This window comes from Alosa sapidissima, chromosome 19 (genome assembly GCF_018492685.1).
Source record: "Alosa sapidissima isolate fAloSap1 chromosome 19, fAloSap1.pri, whole genome shotgun sequence".
Lineage (NCBI taxonomy): Eukaryota > Metazoa > Chordata > Actinopteri > Clupeiformes > Clupeidae > Alosa > Alosa sapidissima.
In genome coordinates, this window is record NC_055975.1 from 4,029,577 (window position 1) to 4,048,583 (window position 19,007).

The window sequence follows — 19,007 nt, forward strand, 5'->3', positions numbered from 1 at the left end:
CATGGAAATAAATAAGCATACCTTAAAGTGCTTGCAATAAAATATTTTTATGTATCACATGTAATTAGTTTACAGTATAGTACATCAACAAATTAGATGATTCACCCATCTTCTCATTAATACTCACAAAAGCATATGTACAATATTCAGAATTTATTTCTTGATAGCAGTGTTAATCATGGAGTAACTTGTAAAACAAAGTGCTTGTGGTCAACAAAGCCTTTTGATAGCCCCAATAATATTACAAATCAATCTACTTACTGTGTGCTAGGATCATTAGGGGGAGGAATAAGCAAGTATGTCTCCTCTTTACGGAGGGAAACAAAAAGCACGGGCAAAATCTCACAGGTCAGTGTCATGGATCCTTTTTTCCTTTCCTCACCTTCTCTTTCCTTCACTTTTTCTCCTCTCATCCATCTCCTCTCCTCTGTCGCTCCTTCTCTCCACCAACCCACTCTCCTCCCCCACAACCCCGCTTACTGACTTTTCTTCTGTTGTCCATCCTTGTTGATGACGTTCTTAAAGAGCGTGAGGAGGGGCTTCTGGCTCCTCTCGTCCCACGACTTCATGAAGCCGCCGTAGCGCTTGCTGGCCGGTGGCCCGCTCCACCTGAAGTGGTTCATCTTGTACGAGCCGTCTTTCTTCTGCTGGAGCAGCCCGGCCAGCGCTGCCTTCTCCTCCGCCTCGCCACCCACCGCTCCGTAGTCCACGTCGTTGAGCGCCGCCGCCGAGCGCCGCATCTCCCCCGGCAACACCTCGGCCGACTCCTCTTCCACGCCGTTGGGGTATACCTTGATGGGCCGGCGCTTGCGGCCCACCGGCTTGCCCCAGCGGAAGTGACCCATGGAGTAGGAACGCTTTTCCTCCTGCCTGGGAAAGGCCTGCTTCACCTCGGGGGATGACTCCTCGGGGGAGCCCGCGGCAGCAAGGTTGAGGGTGGGCAAGGAGTCTGCGTCAGTCTCCTCAGGCTCTGGTGGTTGGAGGTGGCCCTCGCCAGGGTACACTGGGGTCTCAGCTGTGAGGTCTGACCTACACAGCTGAATGCACTCCTATCAGTGGGCACAGTAATCACAAGGCATTAGATTAAGATGTCCTAGTTTAACACAACAGTAAATACAGAAATAATTAATTCATTTAAAATGTCCACATTGTACACAACAAAAATATATACAATTCCATTTCATTCCAAGAGTAGAGAGTTTTTGTTTTGATAATGGAATGAATCCTGATGGCCTTAATCAATACACACTTCTCTCTTACAGAAATATGTTCAGGATCAGGATATTCCCCTCAGGGCTTTGACCATTATGACTAACTATCAATAGATACAAATACATACACACTACATTTTACTGTAAGAGTTTAAAAGTATCCCAGCCCAACCTCCTCTCTTAAGAGTACTAACCAACATGTTCTCCTCTGTGCTAAGGTCTTGGCAGTGGGAGCTCTCCCAGCATTGACTGCTGACTTCCATAGTGAGTATGCACAGCACCGCCACAGCCAAGGGCCATACAGGACACAGCATCTTTAGTTCTTTCAACATATCTGCAAGGGACAGAGATCAGCATGTTATAGGTTGCTGGTGAGTATGATGACAATGCTATTCAATTCAATTTATTGTTATTCAATTCAATACAATATATTGTTATTCATGAATGACTTCCAAATTATCTGTACGACAAAAGAGATAAAATGGAACAACTATTTGTAGCCAACACACCTACAATGAGCACACATATGCACATTTTCATAAAATGAGAAAAAATAATTGATTTAGACAGTCCATGTTAATATATTCTCGAGTTCACAAGGAAAAAGGTTAATTTGAAAAGTTTTGAGTTCATATCTCAATAAGAACATTGTTCCATCCTGCATAAAAAACCTTTCTCAGTATGATAATTCATATGGAAGTTTCAAGATTTTAAATGAAACAAATTATACAGCTTTCCCATTAAGTAAGTAAGAGAAATGACTCTAAATTGGGTTATTTAATAGTCTGACTGCACATAAAATGGATATAATAATGTGACTCACCTGTTGCACAGTAAGAGAGTGTGCTGCCTCTTCTCCGAGAAGTTTCTCCTTGTCTTCTCTTCCCCTACAGACTCTTGGTCTGTGAACGAATCTGCTTGTTTGTCTGTGTGCGTGTCTGTGTGTTTGTAGGCGCGCCACTCCGTACTCTTGCACTCCCTGATGCCTGAACACCATAAGAGCCCTTTTATAGCGCACAAGAGAGCCAACCTCTCAAGGACAGTAGATTGTCCACCTTCTTTCCACTCCACTTAGCCCACCCGAGTCACAAGCAGTTCCGGGGAAAAAAATAACCATAAAGGAAAAATAATCAGAGCCCTGTTTGTGGCAATGAATGTTTTTAAAGGTCAAATGACATCAGAAGAGATTAGCAAGTAGATATCAAGTCAGGATGACCATTTTCACCGTTGGACATAAGGGGCACAAGGCTCCCCTTACATGGGTTCAACCGCAAAAGATTAAAATCCAAACTAAAGGTAGTCATAGATGTTGTCTGTTCTGGCACAGAACAATTAAAGGTGTTAATTCCACTTCCTAAGGGTTTGGTAATGGTGGAGGAGATTATTCAGATATTCTTACAGAATTATTATGACGGATATACATCTAGAAGCAAAGTCTACCTAGATGCTTCAACTTCTCTCCACTTTTTGTAGAATATTATCACTGCTAAGTAAGTGGCTGTGTGATCTACCAAGTTGAGTGGAGCAAAACTACACTTTTTTGACTTTTCCTTCATTATTTCTCTTTTCTTGTATTTCACTATCTAGACGCACCCTAGTGGCAGCAAATGTAATTTGCAGCCAGGGTAGTCAACTCACGGTACCAGAGAATGTCTAATAAGGGACGGTACCGATCCACTTGCACGACACGTCATACGCATGGGGTCGCGCTACCTCCCTTCGTTCAGTCATGTGTGGGCGTTTTGTTTAAAATGTCAGTTACCAGCTCATATTCAGTTTGTTTTAACGTATCTTAAGTGTTTTTCCACAAATGGACCACAATTTAGGCATGTACTTAACAGTATACAACCGTCACGGTACCGATCCACTTTCCACTCTAGTCCTATGGGTGACGTCAAGCGACTTTAACGGGCCCGCAAAGCATTCCGGGAAGGCAGCGCTGCATAAATTATTGGAAATGTTATTTCTTGTTTATTCTAATTGCAAACCACACACATCCATTCGTAATCACACGTACACTTTTAATACCTTGAAAAGACGCTCATTTCATTTATTTGATGTTGCCTAGCAACGCAGCCTTCAGAGCAAAGATTCTAGAACAGGGCTTCAGAGAGACACGTTTATAATGTCGCGCGTCAAAAAGCTGGCCGATGCCCAGCTTTATGCAAATGAATCCGTTGAACGTGAGGCGGCTATCCAATGAAAGCACGAGGTTGTAGGTCCTTTGTACTACCACAACAGTGCCTGTGAAACTTTGGTTCCGCTTACAAGACAAATAATGTTTTAACGATCTCTTCCACGACCACCCAGTAGGCCATAAAACAAACGAAACTAGGATTTGGATGAATATATTGACTGTTGGTCTTTCTGGTGAGGATTTGAGATTGCATTGAGTAGTTTAAATAAAACAGGATTTCGAAATGGCTTGCATAGTTTGTTTAGGCTATTACTGTGTATTTCACACCAATTTTGAATAAGCCATACTGCAATACAGATTTCATGGTTGCACCATGCACATGTTCGCCGATTATGTGGCCCTCAGTAACCTATAAATTCAATGATGTGGCCCTCTATGAAAATGAGTTTGACACCCGTTTTAAACGAAAGCCCTAACACGACTGAACGAGGGGAGGCAGCGCGACCCCATGCGTATGTCGTGTCGTGCAAGTGGATCGGTACCGTCAGGTCGCGAACGTCAGCGTCATGGACAAACCGCAGATTGCGAACGCTGTCAGACCCAAGTAGAGGTCTGCACTCCCGCAGTAGACATGCAAAAGAGTGCGGCGCGGGACAACTTTTGAAAGCTCTTTGCGGGAGCGGGCGGGATGAGAGAGGTGCGTTCGCGGGTGCGGGACAAACCGATGATTCACTGCACTCCCGCAAATTAAATATGTGCGTAAAATTAAATATGGAAATTATTAAAGTACTGTTCATAACTATAGTTCAGCTGGATGTTCTGTTAGGCAGCATTAAAAAAAGCGGTTTAAGCATAACTGACGGATAGCGGGCCTATTGCCTTTATTGTCGTTTACGTGGGTTCAGTTTGTTCCTGCTGCTCATTGTCAAAACTCGAAATCGAAAGCATGACAGAGGAAGAGGGCACCAGACTAGGCCTACTTAAGTTGTTAGCCTATATTCAGAACCAAGAAACTGACATCTGGAGTCTTTCTCAGGTGTGTGTGCTCCTTTCGTGAGACAGAAAGAAAAGCTGAATAGGCTATCCCTCCTGCATGCGGGCTTTAGCGGGCGGGAGCGGGACATCATGTTACAGATGCGGGCGGGAGCGGGACTAAAAATGACACATTAATGCGGGAGTGGGACAGAATATTGCGGGAGCAATCCCGACGGCGCCATAGTTTGTCCGATCGGCCTGCTGGTATAAAATGAATTGCGCTGTCTGTCTGAAAAAGACGCGCTCTCTTCCCATGCAGTCAAAATGAATGGTAGTCTTCAGAACAGGCTTGTCATAGCGTCACCCTGACATGACAGTGCGTAAAGTAGCCTATAATGTGAATGACTTGTTATTTTTTTATCAAGGATTTCTTTCTTTTTGCAAAAAATAAAGTACAATAGGCATTAATTAGTAGGCCAGCAGCATGTTGAAATTATGTGCCAAATTGCGTTTTTTATTACAATGATAAAATTGTAAAAGGACGTGACTGAAGCTGAGGCAAGCCAGGCAATAGGCCTATAGGCCCGACGGTAATTGTAAAGCAATTTACAAAAGATTCACTGAACAAAAATGCTGATGTGGTACATGAAAATGTAGCTAAAAATGTGGAGAATGCAATGCAATCAAGCATTTTGGACGATGTGGAGAGACAAGCCGGCAGCAGATTAAATGCTCGAGAGAGAGAGAAAAAGATGCTGTTTTAAAAGGAAGCTGCAGCAAGCAGGTGATATTTAGACATTTACTTCACAAAATCCAAGACTAAGAACAGACAGACTATGTAACTGGACACATTGAGGCCAAAAATATTGAGAAGGGAATGTTGAAGACGAAGGAGTGAATAGTGGCAAGAGGCAAGCCGAAGGTTGCTGACAAGGGCCCGACGCTATTGTAAAGCAATTTACAAAAGATTCACTGAACAAAAACGCTGATGTGGTACATGAAAATGTAGCTAAAAATGTGGAGAATGCATTTTGGACGATATATTGGCACAAGCTGGCACAGGGCTCTCAAGTTTTGAAGTTTGCAAGGAGTGAGACTTTGTTTCTCAGGGGAGAGGGGGCGTGGCACTGTGCCAATGATCGAAGTACATGAAAGTCCTACATCTGCTTGAACTACTCGTGGCGCCACGCCCCCTCCCCCCTGCCCTCCCCATGTCCCATCAACCCAGCTTCATGAGAGAGCACAAATTCCATTATTTCAAACACACTATTTTATTTATTCTAGAACCCTATAGTAAATAATAATAAATAATAATAACATAAATTATAATAATAATTTCACCCAAATGGGCCCTTTGAACAGCAATGGCTCATTCTGCTCTAAACAAACAGAAAACAACCAAATGAGAAAAAGCACATTTAGCCCCAAAATGGTCTCTTGAACAGTGGTGGTTCTGTCCGTGTGTGTGTGTGTGTGTGTGTGTGTGTTTATGAGTGATGTTGTGTGTTGTAAGTGTTTGTGGCAGATTTTGATGCCTTGATGACTGATACTGGGGGCTCCCATTTAAAGCACTGTTGTTCAATGTCAGCCATTTTCACAGTCATGAGGCCATCCTTAAAAATATACTTGTTTGCAGTAACAGCCAAAAAAATTTAAAAAATGGGTCGGTAGGTAGGTCAATATTTTTTTTCCCCAAGATTCAAAGTAAAAAAAAAAAGTAAAATTTTGGTCATGGTGATTACGTAGGTATGAATTTAAACAAATGTCCATATTGTGACGTAACTGACTGGGTCCTCAACCCGTGCCTTCAGGCGCATCACTGCAAACCTCAATCTGATGCAGGTTATGTAGACCAGCCTTTCTCAAACTTCTTTGACCGTGGGGTATACTACGAAGCACGTTAGACATACAGTATCTAGGCTATGTAGACATAGCAAGGCTTGACAAAGCCTTGACTCAGGGGTATACGTTAAGTGATACTACGATAGCAGTTATGTGATATATTTGTCAAACTAGGCTTTCAGCTCAGATCTGTGCGCGTTCTCGGTGTTGGGATAACGTTGGCCAATCGTGAAACGTGGAGACGCACAAGACCGCCTCTATTTAAAAACAATTACTTCCGCATTCATGAGCGATAGCTTAATCTACACTGCGGCCTTTTTTTGTGTCTAACCTATAACATCAAATAAATCAATTGTCATCAGTTGTTGTATGGTATACACGTCCATAGTGGGATATTTGCACGCACAGCACTGTTAAAGCGGATTCGAGATCCAAAATGTTAGTAGAGGTGGAGTTCCACCTGTAAGATATATGACAGAATCCTACACGTGAGAACTTAGTTTTTAAGACAATTGATTGGTCAGTGTACGGTAGATTACACGATTTGAGCTATAACTTTGCACATAACCTCCTCCCGACCAGGTTTGGTTGACAGCATACCATGGTGATATAGCGACACTAAAACAGATCCACTTTCGTGTCACAGCATAGCCTGGCTTTGAGTGCAACATACCTCGCTAACCCACTAATCGAGACTCGTAGTACACCCCACGGATGTAACGATCCTGTGTTCTGTGTTTGTCTTGCCATGTCTCAGTTCCCTGTGTGCCCCTCACCTGTTCCTCATTATTAGTCTGCTAGTTTAATTATGATTTCCAGCCCTGTGTTCACCTGTCTCTTGTTTCTTGTCCACTTGTGCCTTGTTAGCCTTGTTTAACCCCTGTGTATTTAAACCCTCTGTCTCCCTCAGTCCCCTGTTGGTCATTGATGTTGTTTCGTGGTTGTAGTGTGCATTTGCATTAAAGATTCCGGGTTTCAAGTCTAAGTGTGCCTCGTTCTCGACTTGCCCTGCGCCTCGGTCCAGCTCTCCATACTGCAACCCTGACACCTGAGGCCCAGTCATGGCAGACTTTGGGGTCATAGGGCTCATCTACACGTACCCAACCCCACTCCCTCCAAATCAAATTGTAATTATCATTATCACAATCATTATTATGCCTATATTGTTATACATGCACTTTCACTTAAATGTTTTGTGACATGCACATCAGAGGACTGCTTTACTAATGTAAGATATAATTAGTTTCATTGCTTTTGCATGGTTGCATGATGCTTGCATAAGAAAAGAAATACTTCTCAAAACAGCAACAATTATATGGGTGCTATTGTTTTGGGATGTTTCCCTCATGCAACCATCATACATTGGTAGGAAATGGAGAAAAAAAATACATGTTTTTTAATGAAGTTTAATTTGAATGCCTGAATGTAAGGATTCAGGATTCAGGAAACACAATACCAGCTTTTTTGGCGAGCAGATAGGCGTAAATCACTGATCTGTTGATCTTTAACAGATAGAAAGAAGGCTACAATAGCTTTTGGCCACGTTATATTCAAATTTGACAATACAATACCTGACTCTCGCCAGATGAATTTCGTTCCGCTTAGCTCCGCCTAGCTTCACTCACATCCATCTGGGACCTCTTCCATTGAGAGTGATTTCTGCACCCGATTTTATGGTACAGCCAATCAGGACGCAGGGCGGGAGTTTCATAAATGTGACCAGTGTTGTGTGTAACGCGTTACAGTAACGTAACTACTTTTTCGAGTAAAAAGTAGTGTAACGCGCTACTACTGAAAATTTGGTAAAGTAACGTAGTTCCTTTTTCATATCGGCGCAAAGTTACTTTTCCCAGGGACAGGTTTGACAGCGACACTGTTTTCTCAGCTGCGCACTTGCGCAATAGGCACGAGCTCCAAGAGGAAGAGGAAGACAGAGGAAGTGCAATCATAGTTCCACATGGTACGTGACAGGTTGGTGGCAATGAAGCAAGACGCAGCCAACGCTTACTTCTGAGGGATGGACATTACTTCGAACTCGTTGAAACTAAGGGGAGGAATGTGAGTGTTAGTTGTAGCCTACACTGTGCCCTGATTTTGTCCACTGCCGTTAACTCAACTGCCAGCCAATTGATACGATTTGCACTAGCTTTGCACCAAATTTCGGAGGAGCGCCTGTTTAATGAAAGAGTATAAGGCTATAAAATAAGCCCTCATATATTTTGTGCTCACCTATATGCCCAAGATGAATCGAGGCTATGTTATTTGATATTGTTTCATAGGGCTTTAGTGGTGGTTGTTACAAACACGCCAAGTCCACCCTGACAAAGACACGAAAACTGCAAAGACGCCATCTCTGACAAACCAAAACAAACAAAAAGGTTACAAAGCTAGCTCACTTACCTGCTACGTTGTCTAGGGATTCTAAAGTAACTACCTGCTAGCTAGGACCTGGATTGTAACGTTAAACTTGCCCTGCAGTGTATGTGTAAATGTAAAGTTGAAAACTAGGTCAGTGTGGATGAACTGTGGGTGCGACTAATGAGAAGGCCAGGAGCGTAGCTTACCATCCGCCGAATAACCCAATCCTTACTCCCAGCGAGTGGCCAGCCCAAGTTCCAGGTCCTTCAAGTCAAAGTTCTGTCTTACGATGACGGTAGTCCACAAAAGGAAAATGTCCAAACGAAAATCCTAAAAGATTTGACGGGGACGCTGCGTTGCAGACACAGAAACTCACATCATGGGAAACGCTCATCACTTCAATCAGTCACCTGTTTCCCATTTTCAAACCTTGGTGCGTCAACGCCCACTAATCAGCTGACGCTTCCACAGCCTTCTCATATCAGTGTGTAGTTTCCCTGACTGTCCACTACGTAACATGGTGTTGAAGTATAAGCCTAGCCTAGAAATCTAGACGCACCCTAGCGGCGGCAAATTAATTTGCTCAGCCTGTACGTCTAGTATCAAACCATAGGGATTTCTATTGGCTAACACCGTGGATGTTATTCAATCACAGCGCTCTATTTTGTTAGAGAGTCTTAAAGCGGGCTTAACAGGATAACGAAAGTCCTGCGACGGTGAACAGGAAGGTGGCTATGGAAAACGAAGAGCGGTTGTTTGAATTGCCGTTGGCGTCAACTTTGGAGAAGTTGGATTTGTGCTTTTCTTTGAAAGTTGAGCAACACAATGCACTGAAGTCATTCCTTTCGAAGAAGGATGTATTTGCCGTTTTGCCGACCGGATACGGATATGGTCGTAGCACTGGCCTATTGCATGCCTAGGCAGTTTGAAAGACAATTCTCTGACCGCCCCTTGGATTAAGCGAGGTGAATGGTTCGATGCCAGACTATACATTTCAATGATATAGGATGGCCCGCCAGGCTAGTATAAGCCCTGTGTTTTCTTGTCAAGTGCTCTGTTTGTGGCATTTTTTTTAAAATAATAAATAGCACAAAAGAAATACCTGTTATGTCCTACATAGTAGAACTTTATGTAGGCCTACACATTTAGGAACAGATATTGGGTTCTGCCCAAAGTCGAGCAACATAAAATAACGTAAAAGTAACAAGTAACGTAAAAAGTTACTTTCCATAGAGGGTAACTAAGTAAAGTAACGGGTTACTTTTTTGAGTAAGTAACGAGTAACGAGCAAACACTACTTTTTAAAGGAACTTCCCCAACACTGGATGTGACATAGCGTAGAAGCGACTGTGAGACTGTTATCAGCGTCATGGGTTGGCTTCGATGTGAGTGGTTGAAGTAGCACGTCAATAGATGACGGACAAGTGGCTTATTCAATCATATGCAAGCATTTTTTGATTAGGCCCAGCCTTCTGAAGCAACACTCCAATGGATTGGTCCCAGATGGATGAGTGGAGCTAGGCAGAACGAAATTAATCTGACGAGAGTCAGGTTAACAATACTAAGTGCTATACAGTGTATTATACAGTCTCTGCTCTGTTTCTATGGAAGTTCCAAAAATAAACATTGTTCTATTAAGTGTCGTTAAACAATTAAATAGCATTCAACAGGTTGAAGCGGAGCTTTGATACCAACGTTATCGATTAGTTTCAGTTTCTCTCGCGCAGACGCCTGCATTGAATGAACGCTCCTACCACCACTTTATTATATGGCTCCATGTTTAATGACATCGATGGCAAAAACGTTTGTTTTCTTTTTTTGTCGGTCCACGGTATCTTGATCAACTGCGCAGCAAATTATCAGACGAAGCACTGGGCCTAATTTCACTCCACGACTCCGCGGACCAGCAGTCTCCACGTTGCGGACACACATCAAAACAAAACTATTTCCTGATTGGTTGAGAAATCCTATTTTTCTGATTGGCCCATAGTAACTGAACAGCAGCTCTCTGAGCTGAATGAGCGCACAGACAGTTGTGACAGTTTGTAAAATATAGCCCTTAGAAATTTCTGTGCGGGCAAGTTAATTTCTCGGAGTGAGAAATGCAATGTGTGGCGTGTGATCGTGTGAAGTCATTAAAATGCGTGTGTCTCACGCTCAATGCGTGAGACTTGAGAGGTCTGAATGCTGGCAGAATAGGCAACAGGCCGATGTGCGTTTTATTTGGAGACTGTTTTGCGAGACAGAGACTGAGTTTGCTGCTGATATTTTGGGGATAGGATATTAAAATTTAGCATTTTAATATATTTGCGGCATTGGATCAGTCTTTCTAGAACAGGCAAGAGCTTTCTAGCCTCACATCAGCAGCGCCGCAGCATCACCCATACATTAAAACAACCAGCAGATGCATGGCAGATAAGTTTGGCTATGCAGTTATGGTTGAAATAATAGCCCATCAGCGCATCTCTAATGTGTGTGCCTCTCTCGCTCAGAGGGGAGGGGGAGGCTGAGGGGTCGATCAAGCATGGATTCTAAACTCTGTGGTGATATGATCTACAATTAGATGTTAATTAATATTACTACCTAGGTCAAGTACTCCCAAGTGCTATTGCGCCACACATTGTAGTTCTCCTGTTTATTCGCTTGGAAAATCGCCACGTTTCACGTTGTGTAACCTTACACATTTTTATCAACTACTTGTGCAACTGTATTTAAGTAGGGAAAACGTGGATGTGTTTGATTAATGCTATCTTCCTCTCTGTATGGCTACGTCTGGGCCTGCTAGCATAGCAACATGCTAACAAATTCGCACCGCAAGCCAGAGCGTTTGAGTGCACGTACCGACACCGGAGAGGTCAACTCGTGAAAGTTAAGGTAAGAACATATATTAATACTGACATTGGGTGGCGTGTTCCTTTAACTGGTGCTTCCTTTAACTGGTGCGATTCTGTTGTCTTTGAAAGGTTCTCTTATTGACGCATTGAACTGGAATTTGGATTAACACCTGCTTTTACAAGGCGGAAGTATTTAGGCACAGAATAGACGTGCGCTTTCAGGAGCAGTCTTTGTAGGCCTACTGTACATACCGCGGAATACATCATTAAGCGCTCTTTATGCTTCCCCTCCCATCTTTTTACGCTAAACTCCCACTTCCCTCTGGATCCTCCCATGAATGCATATGCATGACACGAAAAACACAATTAGCCATGTTCAGCTCCCGCGACAGGCAGTTTGCGCTTTTACATCATTGCGGCCTGTTTGTACATAGGCTACCTCGATTTTACACGCGCCTTGCGAAACAAATGCGCCTGAAGTGGGCGCAAACGCGTTAGTACATCTGGCCCTCAGTTGGCTTGCGAGCTGGAAAAATGAAACTTCTATCAGGCCAATCACATTGTGTATAGAGTCGGCGACGGAATGTGAATTTCCTGCTACTTGAAAACGAAGAAGATGGATGCTGCTGCTGGCGAACAGCGGTCTTTGAATCGCGACTCGAGTTAAGCTTTTTTAAAATTGGCTAGCCAACTAGCTCTGCTGGTGGGAAAACGCATGGGACTCGTGAGTTGTAGCCTATCCTATTGTGTGCAGAGGACATTTGAAAGACAACGGTTTATGCCGCCCCTCGGATTTAACACTGCCAATGATAAGTTCCCAGACCCTACATCTTGATGTGGGTCTGGCTCGTCAGGCTAGTATTTCACTACTTTTCTTCTTAAATAATTCCTTAATAAAACAAGTTAAGAAAGAAAAGTTTAATTATAATCCCTATTCTGTGCAACGTAGACACACACACACACACACACACATGCACACACTGACTGTCATGAGGTGACCAAACATGGACAAATCATGAAAGACCCTTGACTACAACCCTGAACAATGTAAGAATAACAAGCAGGTACCGTACATGGAAATACATTCTTCAGTAGTGTTGTTTACTCCACATGTTATTACCAATGTTTTTATTTAGCTTTTTAGAGTTTCTTCTAGACTTCTCCAGCTGGTGTTTAATCTCCCCTCTGAGCTCATCTAAATGGCCAGTAACCTTGATGTCATGAGTGTCACAAGCAGGACAAGTGAAATTAACATCCTTGTCTGTAGCATCACTCTCTTTCACTCTTTATGTAATTGTTGAGGGCACAAATACTGAATATAGTGAGTCCTATTATTTCCATGTTGCTTTCCAAAGGTTAAATGCACATTTGTATTATGTATGCCTTACAGGCTTCCTTTCTGCTCATCATCTTGATATCTTTTCAATGCAAGGATAGGGCAGGTAAAGAGCAAATGATTTCCCACCCGCTGTAAAACAAAAATGTAAAGGAAAAAAGAGACTTTGTTGGCCGTTATTCTATAGAGCAATTAATACTGTTTTGTGACCTTGTGGCTTTTGCAGCTGCCTCATGGCATGGTGACAAGCATAAGGGAAGGTTGTGTTTGTCTGAATGGAACCTGGTGAGTGGAAAAGCTTTTAGTGATGCTCCATGAATGAACTGCCGTCCCCCAAAAGCATGAATGAGTTCTGTCACCACTGAGAGATTTCTATGACAAAGCAACTATTTTGTCCTGATGAAAATAACACAAATAAACAATTCCTCAGAATGATAGAACTGTATATCTTCTAAGCTTCTAAGTAAGATGATGGCGATGGTAGCATTGTGGGTAGGGAGCTGGGCTAGCAAGCAATAAACAGAAAAGTTGAGGGTTCCTGGCTGTTGATGTGTCTGAGCAAAGCACAACAAAGCACAACACTTAAGCTCAATTTGTGCACAACCTAGGGTTCAAACTTTTGTTTAAGAGCAAAATCAATCAATCAGTCGGAGGAGTTTTGAGCTAAACAGTTTTTAGCTTTAGCAACAAAATGGCTCCCGACAACTGTCAGGCAAGTATGGTCCTTTCTGGGGTTTGTGACTTTTCAGTAGCTAAAGCAGAAGCTGCTGGCTGTCGGGGTAGTAATAACTCAGCAGTAAGGGGGGGCAGAGCACTTAATTGCATACACCAGCTGGAGCCTCCATCTGGCCAAGTGCAACGCTTCCCATTATAGTTCCTTCAGCCTGAGCTCCTAGCTATGAAGTGGGCACTTCAGAAATCTAAAAACTATCTATGGGATGGAAAGATGACAGTGACAGATAACAACCCCCTGGTCCATTTTCGCATTGCTAAACTGGGAGCAGTGCAAAAGAGATGGGTAGCCCAACTGGCCAATTTCGATTACCTGATCCAGGCCACAGATGGACGCTTCGGTGGGTACGTTCACCCAGAGCTGTCCTCACTGCACCCTTTATAAGAGTAGAGTGGATGGCAAAGCCCCTGTAGTCCCTTAGGCCCCCTTCCACATCCTTATAAATGGATTTCCTGACTCTTGGCCGGCCGACGGACTGTTAACAAAAAACCTTGGTCATGAATAACTTCACTTGGTATTCTTGGTCTATCCCCACCGCAGACATTGTTGTTTATTATTGCTGTTCTCCTTGGTGTAGTCTTACCAAATTTTTAAATTGTTTACTGTTAAATTAAATTTTTGTATTGTTGTTATTGTATTTTTCCAGTAACATTTACTGAGTTGAACAATCAAGCATAGGGATATTTCCATAAGGTTCCAACCCTTGCATAACACTTATAATGACATATTGATCCCGGCGACAACCGACCAATTAATCAGCGGGCGGACATTGTGCAGACTTTTGCCCATCAACAGCCCCCTCTCCCCCGGGCAACTGCCTTTTAAGGTGTCCATGACCACGGCAGCCTTGACAGGGACAAATATTTTGCGGACATTTTTGCCCCTTAACAGAATCCCCCCCACCTGAAACTGCTCTTCTGTCTGTGACTGAAGCATTGAGAGTAGCTATCCTCTGCTCAGTCATCAGTATTAATTCTACTAGACTTATCTGCAGCCTTTGATCCTGTAAACCATGACATTCTCTTTTCTACACTATCTGAACTGGGAATATCTGGGAAAGCTCTCGACTGGTTTGAATCCTACCATAAAGGTTGTATCAGCGATTTCAGGCCCAAAAAAGGCCCAAACATAAATGATCACATTCATCTAATCTTTCCTAACGATCTGCTAGCTGTCTGCCCCATAAGCAGGCCATCACATAAACTGTAGGCAGCCTAGGCTCCGAGATCTGTACACAAAAACAATTGCTACCAACAAGGGTTGGCAACCCACTCAAAGGCAAAATAAAGTGTTTCAACCAATAACCAACGAGATGCGCGTTTAGGAGAGTTTTAATTGCATGGGAGGGAGGGGGATGGAGTAGCGAGCTAGCTCTCTGTTTTGTTTGAAAATCAACAGAAGTGACGTATCCCCGCTATCGCTGATACAACCTTTAAAGGGCGTTCTTTCAGTCAAGCTTGGCAGGGACAGGTATCAAAGTCTCATGACCTTACCACAGGTGTGCCTCAGGGATCAGTATTAGGGCCTCTGCTTTTCTCTATTTACACCACTTTCTCCCATGAATTTGACTGTCACTGCTACTACATGCTATTTCTGCATGCCTTAACGATATTTCAGTCTGGATGAAAGATCGGCACCTTCAGCTTAATCTCTCAAAAACAGAGCTTTTTTCAGCTAAAACAGCTATTCCACCACAGATTAACATCCAGCCTGATTCATCTTTACTGACCCCAACTAGATCGGCATGTAACTTGGGCGTCATAATTGATGACCGACTTAACTTTTCTGAGCATGTAGCCTCAATTGCAAAATCATGTTGGTTTGTCCTTTACAACTTTAAAGTAGGAAGATCAGACCTTATCTGACACAAGATTCCACACAACTTCTTGTACAGGCCATGGTTATCTCCAAGCTGGACTATTGTAATTCACTGGCCTGCATGCTTGTGTAGTAAGATTGTTACAACTGATTCAGAATTCTGCAGCACGCCTGGTCTTCAATCAGCCAAAAAGGACACATGTAACTCCTCTTCTAGTTACTTTCCATTGGCTTCCTACAGTGGCCAGAATCAAATTGAAATATCTCACCTTGGCCTATAAGACACTTACTGGATCTGCTCCCTGCTATCTCAATTCTATGATGAAGGTGTACATCCCCAACCGTCCAATGCAGTCTTCTGATGAGCGTCTGTTGTGTCGACCAGCCACAAACGCTAGGTCAAATTCAAGACTTTTCCTCAGTGGTTCCTCAGTGGTTCTCACTGTAACCTCTTACATCACCAAGTGCATCGATGATGTGACCCACACAAAAGACATCATCACTCGGGCTAACTGGAAGCCATGGCTGACAGGGGATGTCCTCAGGCTGCTGAGGGCCAGAGACAAAGCCTACAGAGCTGGGGATGAAGCTGGCATGAAAACAGCGAGAGCCAACCTGTCCCGTGGCATCAAGGAAGCAAAAAAGGAATACACTCACAAGATAACCACCCACTTCAAAGACAGCAGGAACGCACAAAGCCTATGGCAGGGCATTCAGGCCCTCACGGACTACAAGCCCGCGCCACAGAGCTGTGAGAGCAACATCCCTCTGCTCAACAACCTGAACCGCTTCTTTGCTCGCTTTGAAGCACAAAACAGCACCTGCCCACAGAAGACCCATCCCCCTCTACATGAGCAGCCCCTGTGCCTCTCTGCCGACAGCGTGAAGAGGACACTTGCTGCTATCAACACCCGTAAGGCAACAGGTCCAGACAACATCCCAGGTCGTGCGCTGAAGGACTGCGCAGGGGAGCTTAAGGATGTCTTCACAGACATCTTTAACACTTCCCTGAAGCAAGCCATCATCCCATCATGTTTCAAAGCTGCCACCATCATACCTGTGCCGAAGAAAACTGCTCCATCCTGCTTCAATGACTACCGCCCTGTGGCACTGACACCCATCATCATGAAGTGCTTTGAGCGGCTTGTCATGTCACATATCAAAGCCATTCTCCCCCCCACCCTGGACCCCTTCCAGTTTGCATACCGAGCCAAGCGGTCTACAGAGGATGCAATCTGCTCTGCCCTCCACCCAGCCCTCACCCACCTGGAAAAAAGAGACTCATATGTGAGATTGCTGTTTATAGACTTCAGTTCTGCATTCAACACCATAATACCACAACAACTCATCTGCAAACTGGACAAACTGGGACTCAGTACCTACCTCTGCAACTGGCTACTGGACTTCCTCTGTCAGAGGCCCCAAGTAGTACGTGTTGGCAACAATACCTCAAGCAGCATCACACTGAGCACAGGGGCCCCCCAAGGCTGCGTGCTCAGTCCGCTGCTCTTCACCCTGCTGACGCATGACTGCACTGCAACCTACAGCAACAATCACATAGTGAAATTTGCTGACGACACAACTCTGGTGGGTCTCATCACCAAGGGCGACGAGACTCAATACAGGTTGGAGGTCGACCATCTGACCACGTGGTGCAGGGACAACAACCTCCTGCTGAACGTCAGCAAGACCAAAGAGATTGTTGTTGACTTCCGGAGAGGTCACACCCAACACCTGCCACTGACCATCGACGGTGCTGTGGTGGAGAGAGCGAGCAGCACCAAATTCCTGGGGGTGCACATCAGTGAAGACCTCTCCTGGACCACCAACACTGCATCACTGGCGAAGAGAGCTCAGCGCCGCCTGTACTTCCTGCGGAAACTCAGGCGAGCAAGTGCTCCACCAGCCATCATGACCACATTCTACCGAGGCACCATTGAGAGCATCCTCTCCAGCTGTATCGCTGTGTGGGGCGGAAGCTGCACTGAATACAACAGAAAAGCCCTGCAGCGCATAGTGAACACAGCTGGAAGGATCATTGGTGCTTCACTCCCCTCCCTGAAGGACATTTACACCACCCACCTCACCCGCAAGGCGACCAAAATTGTGAGTGATTCAAGTCACCCCGCTCACAATCTGTTTGATCTACTGCCCTCTGGGAAGAGGTACAGAAGCCTGCGCTCCCGCACTACCAGACTCACCAACAGCTTCATACACCAAGCTGTAAGGATGCTGAACTCTCTCCCTCCTCTCCCCCCTCCACCCTCAGCTACATAACATCCTGGACATTGGACCCACAATGGCCGCCTGCACTACTCCACTTGCACACTTGCACACTTGCACACTTGTACACTTTACAACTTGGTGTTGTTGTCCTGAAAACACAACACTTCTGCTGCTCTTACATAACTTGCACCACTATGCCACTTTCTTTATTACTTAGGTCAAACAGAACTACCCAAGCCTTTTATTGGCCTGACTTTGCACTAGTATTTTATTGACTGTCCATGCACAATTTCAACCAAATTTTGCTGCTCTTATTTTTTCATTATTATATGTGCCCTCTTATTTACTTACTTTTTTGTTTACTTGAATGTTATGTTTGTCTGTGGACTTAAATTGGTAAAATGTCTTGTCTTCACCGTGGGATAGTGAGAAACGTAATTTCGATCTCTTTGTATGTCTGGAACATGTGAAGAAATTGACAATAAAGCTGACTTTGACTTTGACTTTGACTTGTTGGAGGAATGTTTTTGTTCTTTCAAGAGGGGTCTAAAGACATATCTGTTCAGCGTGCAAGTTAATTAAGCATTTCTTATGAGTTATGGTTTGTATATTATATTATAGTATTTGTTTATTTCCACTGTTTATTTCCATTAGGCTATTGATTGCATTGACATTATTGTTTATTATTGCTATTCTCCTTAATGTAGTCTTAACAACTTTTTTAAACTGTTCACTGTTAATTTTTAACTATTGTATTGTTTTATTTGTAAGTCGCTTTGGACAAAAGCATCTGCTAAATCCCATAACCATAACCATTCTCACTTAGCATGGCAGCTACCTCAATGCTGCATCAATTTTATTTTTCATCAAACAACAGGGTCCAGGTTGAAAAATGCTGGACTTGTCCTTTAACAGTCTGAGACTGAATATTTAATCCATGTACAATTTATAGTTATAACAACAAAAGGAAAATTGCGAGTTAATGCTATGAATGTAATTCATCAGTAGGTCGGGTTCTAACTGCTATTGTTTCACTGCATGTTTAAATATCATTCCAAGAATTCAGTTAAAGTTCAGTTATTCAGTTATTTTTTTATGCAACATGGCAGTTTATTTATGTGTTAATTAATGGTCATTATTAATATGTTTGGTATTCTTGTAGGGGTGTAAATGTTACACTGATAATGACCTGTGCTGAGATGGGTGTTTTGCAGGAAAAGAAGTGTGCTATGTACAGCGCCGCGGGTAGCACAGTGCCTTTGAGGAATCCTATTAGGGTGGATTATGAGGATAAGATGTCTTGTCAGTCCACAGAAACTCAGCTCTGCCCCACAGGTCTTCTCTCCCGGGAAAGAGAAATGTGCTGTTAAACTGCGTTGGCCCATTGCTGTGAGGACGACTTGTTTGTGCGAACGGGCAATGTTGCTCTTCTATCCACTGCATCGTGACTGGGGAGGGTGGGCGTCAGTGCACATCTAAGGGTGAGTGGCTCTCTGTATTATTCCACTGACAGAGCAATGGACCTAGGCCTGTGTGT

At 43.8% G+C, this 19,007-nt stretch overlaps 1 protein-coding gene across 2 annotated transcripts; it reads right to left on the reverse strand.

The window, feature by feature from the left end:
* Positions 1-36: 36 nt before the first annotated feature.
* Positions 37-9,038, reverse strand: pomca (proopiomelanocortin a). 2 transcript variants are annotated; one of them, XM_042073229.1, is made up of 4 exons: positions 8,730-9,038; positions 2,035-2,281; positions 1,406-1,545; positions 37-1,049 (listed from the first exon to the last, which is right to left on the reverse strand). In XM_042073229.1, exons 3-4 carry the CDS (start codon positions 1,541-1,543, stop codon positions 477-479), a joined length of 711 nt encoding a protein of 236 aa, XP_041929163.1. In that variant the 5' UTR covers positions 1,544-1,545; positions 2,035-2,281; positions 8,730-9,038; the 3' UTR covers positions 37-476. The 2 variants fall into 2 exon arrangements, with proteins under 2 accessions (XP_041929163.1, XP_041929162.1); XM_042073228.1 differs by lacking the exon at positions 8,730-9,038 and having other exon boundaries at positions 2,035-2,469.
* Between the last annotated feature and the right edge of the window lie 9,969 nt (positions 9,039-19,007).

Coding starts and splice junctions, on each gene's coding strand:
- pomca (XM_042073229.1), bottom strand. CDS start 1,543: ATGTTGAAAGAACTAAAGATGCTGTGTCCTGTATGGCCCTTGGCTGTG. Junction 1,050..1,405: donor GCACAGAGGAGAACATGTTG/GTTAGTACTCTT, acceptor GCCCACTGATAG/GAGTGCATTCAGCTGTGTAG.